Source organism: Haliotis cracherodii, unplaced genomic scaffold (genome assembly GCF_022045235.1).
Source record: "Haliotis cracherodii isolate W230 unplaced genomic scaffold, xgHalCrac1.p SCAF_8, whole genome shotgun sequence".
Taxonomy (NCBI): Eukaryota; Metazoa; Mollusca; class Gastropoda; order Lepetellida; family Haliotidae; genus Haliotis; species Haliotis cracherodii.
Window position 1 is genome coordinate 47194664 of NW_027266341.1, and position 17040 is coordinate 47211703.

At 40.1% G+C, this 17040-nt stretch overlaps 1 protein-coding gene across 1 annotated transcript; it reads right to left on the reverse strand.

Annotated features, from left to right (window-relative positions):
- Window positions 1-720: 720 nt before the first annotated feature.
- On the reverse strand, window positions 721-14330 carry LOC139450039 (IgGFc-binding protein-like). Its single transcript, XM_071231669.1, has 5 exons — window positions 14250-14330; window positions 9089-9131; window positions 7616-8842; window positions 5379-5498; window positions 721-1750 (listed from the first exon to the last, which is right to left on the reverse strand). Exons 1-5 carry the CDS (start codon window positions 14262-14264, stop codon window positions 975-977), a joined length of 2181 nt encoding a protein of 726 aa, XP_071087770.1. The 5' UTR covers window positions 14265-14330; the 3' UTR covers window positions 721-974.
- Window positions 14331-17040: the final 2710 nt, after the last annotated feature.

Consider the following 17040-nt stretch of genomic DNA (forward strand, 5'->3'; position numbering starts at 1 on the left):
AAGTGCTCACAAACCAAGTATCATAACTATTTGTTGGGGCTCGAACCCACCATCAGCAGACGACAGGAATATATATGCCACGTGATCGTGCAATGGATTATCTATATGACATGTCACAGCCTTGGATTCTGACCGCATTAATATAATAGTTTTCAAACTCATCCAAAATCCATCATGAAGAACTAAATGCAACGCAGGTGTGTAAAAGGTTTAATTGAAATATAATGAAGACAAAACGGACATTTTAAACCCAATAACGTCACACAGAAATGATTATAATCGAAATCACAATTCAACATTCCCCACGACTCCGTCAAATACTGGATTCTGATTGGTCATTTTCTTAAACGACCAGTGTGAAATGTGTTGGTATGATTTTATGAGCTCTTTACCACGTAATGACACTCTTGGATCGTGTTAACAAGGTACTTCGACTTAATTGTACAGGTTCCGGATTAGACAGACCGTCATGTATCTTTCAATGCCTCTTCAAATTTCAAACAGGTCAGAATGTAAGAAACGGCGCGTACAACTACAGATAATAGGCAGGTCATAACCGCTGATAGGAAACGCGATCGGTATGTTGTCTTTAAACGAGTATGACAACAGCTGCTTCTCATCGAACATATGTAAATGTTGTGTTTTTCTCCTCGAGGTGTTTTCGTTTTTATGTGGGCGTATAACATCTTGGGAAAGTGTCAGAGAAACCTTCCAACGCTTTATATGAGCCTCGCCTGATCAACCAACGTAAGCCACGGTACGAAAGGATTTCATATTAAATCGGTCATGGTAGAATGGAGATAAACCTACAGTTAGAAAATAGAGGTATATTATATAACGAATGAATAGCCTCTAAATTGAAACTAAAATAATAGCGTTTCAAACGAGAAAACTTAGAATAACATTTTTCTCCTAAATTATAAACGTGTGATAAAGAAGTGTCAGTGAATGACAATGCGCTGCCTAGGTTGTTGCTAACGTTTAAGGGCACGGTACAAGCGTTTGCAACAGCTAAGAATGTCTGGTACTATCATCAGCCCAAACGTAAAAGACAGCAACACGATTCCAAGTGTGCCAACATCTTTGGCACTACTTCTCTCGTCAGTGGCACTGATGTATTTACGTACAGTTTTCGACAATGATTTGGTATCCAACAGGAGTTCTTCCTTAATCTCGTCAGTGACCTCCTTCACGACTGCCTCATCCAGTACCTCGAGACGAGCACCTTTACACAGGCACAAGCATGCGCTTGAAGAAATGTCCTTGATACTGTTGGCCTTTCTGAACAAATTAGCCAGAATAGCTTCTGTGGGTGTGGCATCGACCTTTAATGTAGTAGATATTCCAGGTAATTCAAACGAAATTTCCTTTTGGATCGGGATTTGTGTCATTGCAGAGTTACTTGTCAGGATTGTTTCTGCTAAGGTTACATCGACGTTCAAAGTCGTGGGTATCATATTTAACTCAGAAGGAATACCTGGTTGTACTGGACTTGTCGATATGTGTGGTTGGAATTGGGACATTGTTAGAGAGGTTGTTAATGTATGGTACTCCGTTTCCGACAATGGCGTTGTTGCATACGTAGTTGTAGAAGGGGTAACCAGTGGTGGAGACACGGTCGCCGAGTCCATTGTCTGCGTGGAAGGTACTTCCGTGAGGCCTAATCCTGAATTGGGGGTGATAAAGGTGTTTGTGGAGTCAGCGTCAAGGACATTAGTCACCGGACTAACAGACGTGAGTAATGAAGTATCTGGAAGAACAAAACATTATACGTCTGGAAATATCTAGAAAAACGCAACATTATACGTATTGAAGTATCTGAAAAGTTAAATATTACATTATGAATTTAAGTATCTGGAAAGGCGAAACTATAATTCTGTGCTAGTGAAGCGTCAAGAGAGACACAACATGGTACATATTGAAGTAACTGGAATGACATATATTGTGCGTATTGAGGTATGTAGAAAAGACAAAACATTGTACTATTGAAGTATCTGACATGACACAACATCGTACGTATTGCAGTAAATGAAAGATAAAACAGTATACACATCGAAGTATCTTGAATGACACAATTGACTACATATTGATATACATGAAATGAAACAACATTGTACATAGTTATATCAAACACATTCTGGGCACAGGAGATGAACGTGCACTATGAATGACATCACTTCAAAAATAGAGAAGAACAGATCTAAATGACCGGCTCACGCCTGGAAAATTAAATAAATCTTTCTTGTGTGAATTGCATTACAATAACCAACATGGGAACATTGTCAAGACAGCTGTTTACTGCTAGGTATTTATCTAATGAATATGATTGGGCAATCATCGTAATTGAAAGGGAGAGGCGTACAAAAACGTCTCTTCTATAATGGAATAGCACGGTTTGCTGCAGACCTTTGCTTTTGCAATCAAAACACCATGCGATATCAAAGTATCGTGATTATAGCGGTTACCTCGCCATGACATTCATGAGTTTAAAGGCGTTTATATCAGTACTTGTCAAATTAAATGTAATAGCGACCAGAACAGAGACCACGGCGAGAAATTTTCATCTTCCCGAGGCAAGGGAGTTAACTCACTGTAAGGTCCAGTTTCCACCTTTGCTGAGCTAGGCTGGAATTGCTGGGTTCGACAGCAGAGTCACCTGTGACTAGTTATGTCCCTACCATGTCTCTTCTATTGACCAAACAGATTCCACCTATGATATCACTTACATTTGCTTCAAACCAGTGAAGACGACATGATCGATAATCAAGATCTATATTGTACTTCGCGAAGAAAAGATTTTGAAAATATCTGTTGACGCCCAGTTGACGGTAAACATGCTTTCAATTGCCAATCCTGCAATCGGCCGAAATCTGAACGGCAGTTTTAGAACCGCATGTTGATGTCGTTACGCGATTTTGATCGGACTATGCATAGACTCGTTAGTCCAGCCAAAAAATAATTCCATAATTCCAGCCAAGTTCGGCAAGGTAGGAAATTGGACTTTTGTAGTCAGTTAACTCCCTTACCTAGGGAAGATGGAAATGTTCGGATCACAGCAAAAGTGTTGAGATTGCATACAGTTGCATTGCAGTTATGAGAGATGAAATAATCTATAGGGTACTACAGAGGACATTCTGAAGATGAATCTTCTTTATTGAATTGAATATATCGGGGTAGATTGCATTTTCACAAATATTCTCCACATTCACATTCGAAGGGATTGCATTGTTATTGAATATTTAAATACTGTATACTTTCTGTGACTGATTATATTTTCACGAACAAGGCATGAATGTTTAACCAACACCCAACATCATCAACCGTAGAGCTATTATTTTTAAACTGTAATGCTTCCATGTGTATCTGTTTTCCTCTGCTGCGAATATTGCTGGCCCGGTGATATGTGTTTGTTTGTGTTTTAACACCGCATGCAGCAATATTCAATATGTATGATGGCGGTCTGTAAATAATCTGGATTCTGAACCAGACAATACACTGATTGATATTATGCGCACTCAACAAAGTCACAGTGCCTGACCACCCGTTCCATTTAGAGTCTCTCACGAGTATAGCTTGTTCAGCACCAGGAATCCCCACGACTGTTCATGACAGTGGGGATGATAGTAAAAGATGAATCACTACAGTAGGGAGATCGATTCTAAATAAATCAGAGGCTGAGTATTCGCCTTTGGGGGAATTATATAATTTTCATGTTGTCGACACTGGCATCGAAGGGGTCGATGTGAATGTAAAATATTTTATAGTCTCGTTTTGCTCCATTGTTGTCATTTTTACTGACGAGGGGAGTGTTTTTGCGGATTTATATATCTAAAATAGATTGTTTTTCTCTCTGTCTCCTTAAAAAGTTGAGGTCTGTTCAGTTTGTTCAATGCCGTGTCGTGCACAGAACGAGAAACATCCTAACACCTTCCTGTGTGAGCCCCGTTTGCCTTTGTTCTCGACACCCTCACTGGTTTGGGCGAGTTGGTACAGAATGTCGGTCTTTTTAATAACGTATGACAAAACGTACGGTTGTGATGCTTTAATGGATTTATCTCATTTTGATAATGACAAAACCTGTGTTCATAAAAAAGAGAGTCATGTGTGAAAAAAAATCATCAAAATCACGAAACCATCCTGACACTAGTTTCCCGAGAGTGTTTCCATTTCATTTAACACAATAGTACCTGTAGTTGGTGCTACGTTCACCGCAAGAGGATAGCATGCCACTATTATGATTCTGTGAAGTGTTTCTATGCAAGTCATATATGAAGTCTAACAAACCCCTGATGCGTGGTGTATTATTGTGTTTACCTGCAAGGCAACTGTTGTATCGTTTATATATTGATCACATCTCGCCCACATATCGGAGCCAGGATCTCGTAATGAGCATATCAGTAAATTAACAACCCCGATTGTCACTAGATCAGTGGAGTTTTCGTTTAAAACAGATGAATATTCGATGTGTGCTGTGAACGAAATACAACGGAGGTGTTCTTTCCAAAATAATGGCTCTAGCTATTTGGTCGATACGATTAGAAATACACGTCACTTCTTAAAACGATCTGAGTCATGCAATCCAGATATTAATTATTAATATGCATCAATTCATATCCAGTTTTGTATATTGGGCTTATAGCTGAAATATAGCCTATTGGTAACGACTATGTCTAAAAAAGAGCCAGGTAGCGTTAGATCATACTCCTTTAGGGGAGACCATTTGATAGTCATGGACTGATGCCATAGTCTGGCCCCCCAGGACTGTAGGTAACAGGGATACAAATGGGCATATGTATGATTTCATGTCATCAACTGTGACACGCAGAAACACTGACGGCGACATGCGAGACAATAGTCAACCTATCTTGCACATACAGATCTACGTATAGCCAATCCGTTCTTGCACATTAAGACCTGCGGCCCAAACAGACACCGTCACACACTGCACATACACACACACATTCATACACACACATCCATTCATTCATCCATCCATCCATCCATACATACATCCATCCATCCATCCATACATACATACATACATATAGACATACATCCGTAGACATACATCCGTATATAGCCAGTCATAACTTAAACATGCGACTTACGTCAACAGTAAAGCCAGTCATATCCTGCACATGCAGACATACGGCTAAAGTATAACCTCATTCATATCTAAAACAAACAGCCCAAAAGCCCAAGAATATAGTAAGCCATTATTTGCACATACAGACATACGAACACGTATTTTGCCAGTCACATCATACATCAGTAGTGTTGTCAGCAACGCATTGCACATACAGACATACGAAACTATTATGGTCAGAATTGTATTGAATACCTACATGGTATTTCGTCCTAACTATAGTCAAACGTACCTGGATCATATTGACAAACATCTCCAGTAAAGCCAGATTGACATTCGCAGACAAAAGAGTCATTTACTTCATGGCAGATGCCGTTGTTCAGACACGTGCTGCTCCAGCATATCTGCGGCTCTGTAAATACAAGGGTAATATGTCCATACATGCGAAATAAATGTAAGATATGTATATGTAAAATGTATATGTCTTGATATCATCTGGCGTAACTATTATCAAATAATAGGGAGTGTTCTGGCACATTCATTAGCCTAGAAGTGATCACAATGTCATTTGATAGGAACGCACATGTCAGTCGGCCTATTTACGAAGCTCTCTTATCGCTAAAATTGCCTTAAAAGCGACAAATATCTTAACTATTTATTCTCGAAGCTGTCTTGGCGCTATGTCATCCTCGTTTCCTAGAACTATTATGACAGGGTCAGTTCTATCTTAGGGACGTACGAAACATCAGATGGCGGAAAAGGACGGCATGTTGAAGAAAATGATCCGACAGTATGGGTCCACTGTTTCATTTCTAACTGCAAACCACATGTTTTCTTTTGCACGTTCAAAACACGAAGAACAGATCCCGGGAAACACACAATCAACATTTACCGTTATGACGTATTACCCGTGATAGCGTCACACTCATCCCATACAAATTGCTAAGCGATTCAATCTACGTTTTCGTTTATTTAAGTTGAAACACTTGCAGCGTGTTTGTATGTTATAGCAATGACCGTGACCTTTTCTTGTCAAGGGCAGTAAATTTCAATAGCGTGTGGGAGTGGTTTCCCTTTGTCTTCCACGTGAGAAGGCGTCTAGTGGAGAGCATCTTGTCGAGTATGTATAGATGGAGGGTAATGATTTTTGAAGACATTTAGTCCATGAATGAATATGTCATAACAGTGATAAACGAGTCACGATTATACTCTCAGTGTTGTTTAAAAATATTTCACGTCATTTGCAGACAGAAACCATTATGTTTTTTGTAGATCGACGTCACAATTCACGTTTACTACATTTGCTAGAGTAGTTTTAGTCGTTACCGTACAGGGATCCTTATGATGAGTTCTTGAAGATCTGATTTGCAATATTATTCTAAAATCAATATAATTATTTCTTCAAGGATGTTTGCTCATAGTGTGTGGTGCAGCCTGTCTGTTTTTGACATGTGGCCATACTGCTAAAATCCCTTGCCCTTGTAAATATATGTCCGTTTTGCAAGATGTTAGATCCTACACAGTGACACTCACAGTCGTTAGTTTACAAAATGTAACAAAGAAACATATGCATGAAGGGTATTTACAAACTGCCATGCACACCGATAATCATTCGGATGATCTAACTGGGCAACATTCAGACAAATTGTTGTCTTAGTGTTGAACATAGTCTTTTTCTGAGGTGAAGCAGTGTTCTCCATTCGTCCTAACTTTGTTTACAAATTATTACGGACATATCGCCAGCTGCAGGTGTGTTTATAAACCGAATGAAAAGTGTGCGACCCTGTATTTATATCGCAACGTTACGACATACTTATGACATAATTGCGACAAATTCTTTATATCATGGTCAATCTTCAATGTTTTACGATATTATCTTCACTGATTATTTGCACATAACAATAATATGAATAAAACAGCCACGTAGAAAGAAAAGAATCGATATTTATCCTCAATTGCGGCTAAAGTTTTAATCTTTGAATGGTGTATGTTTACACATTTACTCCCCTCACAGCAAGGGCCAACTGTCATAGCTTTGATTTGTGTCGTAAGTAAGATAGCGTTGCGATAGGTTATTGACAGTTCCCCTCTTTAGTCGCGGAGATTTATCTTAGCTAGGACAGCTTCATGAATAGGCCGGAAAGGTCTTATAATTTCCGGTATCAATTGACTTGCGTTACTGAAAAAAGAATACCAATTACACGAAAGTGGCATTTTCCAAGCCTAAATCAATTACATGTCTCCGATGGTCAGAACCTCCTAGCTGTATTGTAACAAATCACGATAACAGTCTATTATGGAGTTACAACCTCTGGTTATGCCAGGATCCGATGATTGTGGGTTTAAATGTCACATGTTCTCTAATTATAACAATTATGACCCGTGGTTTGGCACCACCATACCCATGCTCGTGGTGTCATCAAAGTAGAAATATCACTTCGGGATTCCTCCAAAATATACAGTGGACACGCCGTGATATAACTGAAATACTGTCTGGAGCAATATATGGTGAATTATGACTATACTTACCTAATACCATGCCTAACGGAAAAGCGACTCCACGAAACTTTAATGACACCGAGTACAGTGTGGCACCAAAGATGGTATTGTTGTCAGTCTGCAGCTGGAGAGGCCATGTTGTTATCTGGGTGTGTATTACACCATAATTACTGTTACTCAAAGGAGTATGGGTTGCTGTCAACATCGCCTCTAAGTCCCCAATACCATCTACAGATGCAATCACAGTTATAAAGTCAGAACCTGAATATGCTCCGATGCCTTGTCCCAAATCAGAACCAAAAAAATACTCGTTCGAGAAACTATTTGTTGATGGAATTACTGTCATAAAGGGGTCCCCTTTTTTGTCAGTGTTAACCTGGATGCCTTTCCCAAAGGCTACGACCATGACAGGATCAGATGTCTGGATGCACTGCTCACCGTGTGTGTCTGTGTCAATGTCAATGAAGTCGAGGGCATTGATATGATAGACAGCCCCAGAACTTGAATTAACCGTGGTATTGTCCATGACCGCAACTATTCTGTTGATGGATCCCGCTGCTCTTCCCGCGTTAGTCAACACATACTCAAACCCGAAATCTTTCACCGGTATAAGCATATCCTCCATGACATCCTTCCCGTTGACGTTAACAGGAACGTTTCCTCCGACGTTACCTGACACAACGCTGATTGGTCTGTTACTCGTGATTGACGTTCCAGTAAGGTCTTCAGTGCAATGGACACCGATAACGTCCAGTCGATGCAGCATATGTATAGAGATGTCCCCCGTCTGGTAACCATCAGGACCACACACACCACCATGTGTGTTGTAATGAATTATCACCTCTGTGGCGTCTTCAACTGCTGCTACAACGACGGATGTATTAAAGGACTTCCTTGTGTATGATACTGCAATGTAATAATCACCCAGGACATTAACAGGGATGGCGAGGAATCCGGACCCCGAGTTAAACACGTAGCTATGCGAGTAGACTGTAATTTTTGCTGTGGCATTAATGAACATAGCTTTTTTCACAACGGCTAGATTCTCTTCGTATCTGTTGTCCCATTGAAGCTCGACGGTGTGTTGGGAATATGCTAGGATTGTGAAGGAGTCTGTCTTTGATTCCCAAGGGATTTCAACATATACCGATGTCTCCACCTTTGTCACCATTTTGATGTAAATTGTCCCTTTTTTCTCAAAGTTTGACAGAAATGGAATGACAAACTGCTGGCCCCAGGTGCTTTGTCCTCCTGTTACTGAAACAACGAGTTCAACAGATTAGCCTCACTATTTCACATATTTATCGTAAGTAATATCTATCAGTCCAATATTGTCAATTAAAGATTGACTGTGTATATTTCCCGGTTCATTGAGGTATGAATCAGCAACCGATGTGCAAACTGTATGAATCCGCGTCCTGGCATTCAAGATTAATACAGTGATTCAATATTAAGTGCAGCTGCCACGATAGATTAACGTACATGTACAAGTGAGCTACGTACCTATATGGTAACAGAGTCCATGCAAGAGAAAGGCACAGTACACCTGAAACAAGAATACACATTGATATAAAATACAGGGATATGTAGATAAGTGGACAATTGTTTTCGTAAAATAAATAGTACTTTCTTTGTGAACGAGCGGCTCCCGGTGCGTCATTGGGGCGCACCTGTACATATCCACAGCAGATTGCCCTGCTTTCTTGTCGTAAGATGCGACTAACGGGATCGGGTGGTCAGACTCGCGGACTTAGTTGATGCATGTCATCGATCCCAATTGCGTGGATCTATGCTCATGATATTAATCACTGGATTGTGTGGGCCAGACTCAATTGTTTCTAGACCGACTTTGTATTACTGTTTTGCTACTACTCCGATATTATTATTTACAGTAATTGTTGTGTCCAGCAAAACATTACTTGTAGTAATATGCTTCAAATATTCCACCACCGATGTTTTTTTGTCTGCGAAAGGAGACGTCAAACACATCCATCATGTCCAGCTTACAATATATTTTTGGGTAAAACCAGAGGACGAGTTATTTTTGTTCGATCTCTTCTGGAATCCTTTAGTTTATACATTTTATATCACCAACCCTCTCCTTCTACTTCCCTACACACAGGCGCGCACGCACTCACACACACGCGCGCGCACCCTGGGGATGGGCCACATCCAGGATGGTCACATCGAGCCAGGGTACGTGACCTGACGAGGAAGCCGTTTGACCATTATACTACCTCCGCCATCATGTTCCAGGTGAACAACCTTGAAGTGTATTGTTAAAAGTACTTCAATGTTCAAATTCAATAACATTGCGTGTATGGACAATCGATCATTTTGAGGAACTTATGTACACTCTATGACCCCAGCAACCTTGTTGCTAGGCTTACGTCTCGTGTCATTGCTTCGCCGATGTATCTTGCAACAAAATTTCACAAATCATGTCATTGCGTAATGTGACGTGTTTGTAAATTTCACATTGCAACGGACGTCGTAAGTATGAGTTAAAGTATGGGAGCAATCTGCCGACAGAGGGTGCTGGCATAACTGGTGAGTAATAGCTGAACGTGATGTCTGCCAATTTAAAAGACTATAAACGCCAAGTAATAAATGAAATACATACTAAACGAGCTCGCGTGTAATACTAATTTTCGTAAAATCGAACAGCTGTTTTCGATAAATTTGTTTGAATTCTTTTACAATGTCGTATTAATACATGTCGGTAAGATAAATTCGTTTTGGCCGGTTGGTTGGTTTGTCGTTTTATGCACACTCAGCTATATTCCAGCGACATGATGGTGGTCTGTAAATAATCGAGTCTGGACCAGACAATCCAGTAACTGATATCATGAGCATCGATCCACGACAATTGAAATCGATGACCTGCTTCAACCAAGTCAGCGATCCTGACCACCCGATCCCGTTAGTCGCCTCTTCCGACGAGCATAGTTGCCTTTTACGGCAAGCATGGGTTGCTGAAGACCTATTCTGCCCCGGGTCTTCATGGGTCTCGTTGTAGCAGGATCACTCGGGGTTCAAAGGGTTTTATTCGTCCCACGTTAGGTTTTATACCTATAAAACCTAACGCGGGACGCATAAAACCTCATGTAGGTATAAACCCCGAGTAGGTATAAAACCTCATGTACCCCGAGTAGGTATAAAACCTCATGTACCCCGAGTAGGTATAAATCCTAACGCGGGACGCATAAAACCTCATGTACCCCGAGTAGGTATAAATCCTAACGCGGGACGCATAAAACCTCATGTACCCCGAGTAGGCATAAAACCTCATGTACCCCGAGTAGGTATAAATCCTAACGCGGGACGCATAAAACCTCATGTATCCCGAGTAGGTATAAATCCTAACGCGGGACGCATAAAACCTCATGTATCCCGAGTAGGTATAAAACCTCATGTATCCCGAGTAGGTATAAATCCTAACGCGGGACGCATAAAACCTCATGTACCCCGAGTAGGTATAAAACCTAACGCGGGACGCATAAAACCTCATGTATCCCGAGTAGGTATAAATCCTAACGCGGAACGCATAAAACCTCATGTATCCCGAGTAGGTATAAATCCTAACGCGGGACGCATAAAACCTCATGTATCCCGAGTAGGTATAAATCCTAACGCGGGACGCATAAAACCTCATGTACCCCGAGTAGGTATAAATCCTAACGCGGGACGCATAAAACCTCATGTATCCCGAGTAGGTATAAATCCTAACGCGGGACGCATAAAACCTCATGTATCCCGAGTAGGTATAAAACCTAACGCGGGACGCATAAAACCTCATGTATCCCGAGTAGGTATAAATCCTAACGCGGGACGCATAAAACCTCATGTATCCCGAGTAGGTATAAAACCTAACGCGGGACGCATAAAACCTCATGTATCCCGAGTGATCCTGCAACACCTTATAATTTATACATACATATATATCAAACATTATGATGTTTTGTCGGGGTTTTTTAAAATATATATATAATACAAATGTCCATTATAGGCATGTTGTTGTGGCTTATTTCGTACTGGCAATGTCAGGTTATGATACATTTCGACACTTAACTTTAACGTTTTCATTCGTCAATCCATTACATAGAGCGGAGACACATTTTGAGGAATTAAAGGACATGCGGTAACAAAAACAATGCCTTCTTTCCACCCAACTCACGCTCAAGGGCAGTAACGCCATTATGCACATATCTGATGGTCGATTCATGCTGCTATTTATTTACACTCGCATTTATTCCTTTTACCATCGCTGCCTGTAATGCATATTATTGTTTTGAGTTAAAACAGACTGCATTTAACATATATCTTCCTCTGAGTGCTGAGGGAAGGGATGATATACAGGTAACTTCAATGTTTCCGACTGAGAATATATTACACAACCAGCTAACATAACATCGATTTCAATGCGCTGCTAAATATAAATAATTTTATAACTTTACAATTTTCGAGAGGAGATAATAAATCGATGCAAATACTCTCAACGTGATTTCAACCGAAGAGTCCGTTAGCGAGAAAACACCACTGATGAAATACTTTGTATCATATTTCACAATTTACATGTTTAGCCTGTGTGAGTCTCAATACATACAAATGCAAAAACAGATTTACAAATAGCTTTACATATTATTCAAACACAGAGAAAATACTGAAAGTTGCAAGAAAACAATTGCAAATGTACTGCAGGACAAAGGAACGTTGTAGGGTAACCGATGAAATCTAAACGATTCGAGGCGACAAGCTACCATTAACCTTTAATGTTATTCACAGTAAACACAAAACTGAATAATAAATGCATATATATATATATATATATATATATATATGCTAGTCTTTTTGATATGTCATAACGCTACCGCGCATTTATGCACTTGCTCCATAAATCAGCTCATGAACTAGTATCATGGGGTAGCTTAATCATGTAATATGATCAGCAATTGTGACCATAGCCACACATACGTAAAGACATGTATTATGTACATGTATACGCTTATATCTCAGACGAATTATCACCAGGGCAGATCTTGAACTCACCAGGGTCGATTGGAACTGATATATACTTAGAAACGCTATACGGATACTTTTAGCCATAAAAGCAACAGTAGCGGACCAAGCGGACCAAGAGGTGCAAAATGAACAGCTTTAATGTGTTATAGTGTCAGTGACACATTTCCCGGATCAAAATGATAATATTAAGGACATGCATACCATTAGTCGGGAAACACGTACGATTCGGAAAAAAAACGGGCCATGGAGCTGCACGTACTGCACGTACAGCAGCACTATGAATGGTATTAAAGTGCAGGGTTTTTGCTTGCCTGGCATCTGCGACAGTGACAGTTCAAGACCATGCCGAGATTAACAGAAGTGCAAAGAAATAACGCCATATGCCGCTTGCAGGCAGGGAAATCCCGATCAGCTGTAGCCAGGATTTTCAAATAGCACTCAGCACCATCGCAAGGCTATGGGATCGGTTTCAACAGCAGTGGTCAACACGTGATTGGCCAAGGTCGGGACGACAAAGAGTAACCACCCCCGCCCAAGATCCGACTGCACCACCTACGTGAAAGGGCGACAACCAGCCACCTCAACCGCATCCCAAATACCCGGACGGAGCAGAATCTCCGACCAGACAGTACGGAACCGTTTAAGAGCAGCAGGTCTACGAGCAAGACGTCCTGTTCGGCGCGTCATATTAAGTCCACAATATCGTCAACAACGACTGCATTGGTGTCGTCAACACAGGGTATGGCCTCAGCTGCGATGGAGAGATGTCTGGTTCAGCGACGAATCAAGATTTCTCCTCCGTCGAGGGGATGGAAGAGCACGGGTCCACAGACGTCGTGGAGAACGTTACGCCGGAAACGGAAGTGAACAGGTTTGGTGGGGGGTAGCGTTATGATGTGGGTGACTATCTCTCATCATGGCAGGACAGTTTTGGTCCATACCAAGGGCAATCTTACGGCTCAACAACACATCAACGAAATTCTCCTACCACACGTCCTCCCAATTGCAGCCAACGGCAACGGTGTATTCCAGCAGGAATAGGCGGCTTCCACGACGTTAACCAAAGCCCAAGACGTTGAAGCAGTTTACTTTTGCGTTGCAGGCCGAGCTGGCTACCATTTCCAAGGATGTGATTCCCAAACTCGTCTCTTCCATGGGCAGGAGATATCCAGCCGCTATCGAATCCAACGGGGGACATACGCGTTATTGATGGTGGCTGATCTTCACCGTGGACTTTTCCTATATGTACCGATAACTGAGATGACTACAATCACCAAGTGTTCTTTCCACAACATTTTGGCTCAATACCGTTTACGGTTCCTCGTATAAATGTATTTTCCTACCTCACACAATGGTGATTAAGATAGTTCGAAACTATTCTTCAACACCTATAACTTGTAAACACAAATGTAAGCAGGAAAAATGAAACCAATAAGCTAATATTGTTCTTCAAGAAAGGTGTAATTATTATTCTTTCTATATAGATAGTGATGCTCATAAATGAAGATTTGTTATTGCTATCAAGAAGTGATTGCTCACAAAACAACATCTATTGTGAAAAATCAATTGTATAATCATATTATGGAAGCTACACGTACACCAATAAGTTGCTACAAAATATGAAAAGTAAATGTTCACAAACCTGTAAAATCAGCATAGTGACAAGAAGATGTTTCTGCTGGTAACTCGCCCGATGCTGTACTGCATTCTACGTTCGTCGAGCTATCGACCGTTTGAGACGCACTGTACATACATTGTTGTAGGTCATTGATGGATAGAATGGCATTGATTCATTCACGGTCTCTCTCCACTGGCATTGGAAGGATGTTGGAAGGGCGTGAAGTGTGGAGAGGAATATGTAAGCATATTGGCCCGTGCAGAGGGCATCGTTTTCTGAGCAGGAAATGAAGAAAATATCAACTTAATTTGTAATGTTATAGTCATATTAGTCCAAGATATAGCATGGATTATATTTACCTCAGAGGTCCAAAAAGGTTTAAAAACTGGATCATCGAGAAAATTGATTATATTTTCGGATAATCAATTTCTTACAAATCGTATCGTGATGATTACCTCGAGCTCAGAGTATTTTTTCAAACGCTAAGATAATAAAGAAGTGAGTGAGTGGGTATGGTGTTATTACTACTATTTCCTGTACATGTGACCATCCATAACTCGTTACCAACACATATGGTCAACTTAGAATCCAATTTGAAGTGAGATAATAAAGAGGAAAGCAACAAACATTTGCTGAAAGCACTCCATTTTACGATTCCAACTATATAAATTAAACATAAAACGTCCAAATCAGAGAATAACCAGTCTCGATTATCCAACGAAACATATTGCATTGGGCGTAAAAGACCAAAACGTGTGAACAAAATACCAAAGGATTACTGAAAATGATGACACTTTAATACATTTTTTGATCTAGTGAGTTAACTGTGTCTATAGTTGCATTCATGAAATAATGATAGTTTCCTTCGAATGAGCAAATCTATATGAGTACACGTCAATATTGTTGTTCTCTATCTATAAACCTCCAAGGTATTACTATTCATCATAATGTCCCTGTGAAAAGAGATAATAGTTGTTGATTCCTATATAGATATCAGCAAGATTATCTCTTGTGATGAGTGTATGTTCTAGTGTTACAGTGACCCTGATAATCACGCTTACAGACAACACAAATTCTTTGCGTCCTTGAACTTGTTGCGAGATCAATGTTCAGGGGCCCGTTAGGTTTCGTTTTAGAAGTAGTCACAATGAATGATGTATATATTGATGAAAATTATGATGCGGAAAATGAACGCTTTTTATATGAAAGACCACAGGACCATATTCATTGTTTTTACATTAGGTGGTGGCCACTATTGAAACAAATGAAACATTCTATATAATAGGGAATATTAATACTGTCTATATTTAACACGGGATAGGATATTGTTCAAGGATAGCATTGAAGATTTCAGCTAATTGACACAACTAGTAGCGCTGGGTTTCTGAATCGTTCACTTGATCATTGTACAAGATATGGTTGATGTACAGAACGTTGTCTTAAATGACCAATAGAAGGACACATAAGTGTGAAGTTATAAAGGCCTTTAACAGATGCGCAGACGCTCGTGATACTCGACTGTCTATCTGAGTCACTACCGAGATGTGAAGTACCAACTCTTAATCTGGAAAATATGTTTCTGAATACACATAAAGGGGAGTAAAGGGAACGATCATTAGATACTATGGGGGAGCCTAGAAGTTTGTCGTAAACAATACAATGTCCCTTTACAATTCTGGAAAAAACATTAACTATGATTCAGACTGTTTTGAAAAAAAGAAATACATTGTTGAAACATGGTTTTAAATCTTTAAAATATTTAGGCTCATAATTTTGCAGCTGTAGCTAGTAGCTGTAACTAGGCAAAATTCTGATCTGCTCCTGAGAGTAATATAAGTTTACTATATATACTTTACGTTTCACGGTGAATGCTGGTTGTTAGTGTCGATCTCAATTGTTGAAAACATAACGGCACAACAACTACTCAGCACCTGAAATCCTAGTTTGTCTACCCTTCATTATCCACATTTTATAACATTAAGATGCCCTGGGATTCCATGAAAAGTAGTTTTAACCAGTATTTAACGGTTTTCTGAGTAGTGAGTGAGTGAGTATGGTTTTACGCCGCTTTAGCAATATTCCGGGATTCGAACCCGGGTCTTCGGCGTGACGAGCGAACGCTTTAACCACTAGGCTCCCCGACTTTCTTCCCATGTAAACGCCATAAATGGATGCCACATTTCTCAAAACAGCCAACGCGAAAATAAAACATTTGCAGAAATCGATATATTAATGGGTCCAATTATGTACATGACAACCAATCCAACCACGCCGTAAACCCGAATTTGTGGGCTGACGGAAACTCATATGGGATTAGTGGCGACTATTGTCCCGAAGCATCACATCGAGTGACGTTTCTTGTGGTTGTGTCGTAGTTGTTCAGGTTAGATTTCAATACGTGCAGACCAAAGACCACACAAGCACATAGGAATTGATATGTCTATGGTGTTTTTACTTCCTGTATTGAAGTTGATGACTATTGTCACGATATGTTATGTTTAAGATACAATACATTGTCAATATCATTCTGCAGTCAGTATTTCCAATATGTACGGACAAGGAATAATCATACACAAATCAATCTGTATGAGTGCAAATATGCCTCCCGTGCCCCAGATAATATGTATATATACAACCATGACTGTTATAAAATATCTTAAAACTGAAACTGACACTGAATCTTATCCACCGTTTCAGTATCTATTGTTATAACCGCGAGATCTTATGTGTGAAAATGATTATCATTTTTTCAGATTAGGTCCAAAGTACATAATGCTTAAATCGTATGGGCATACTCTGTGACGGCGCTGATTTG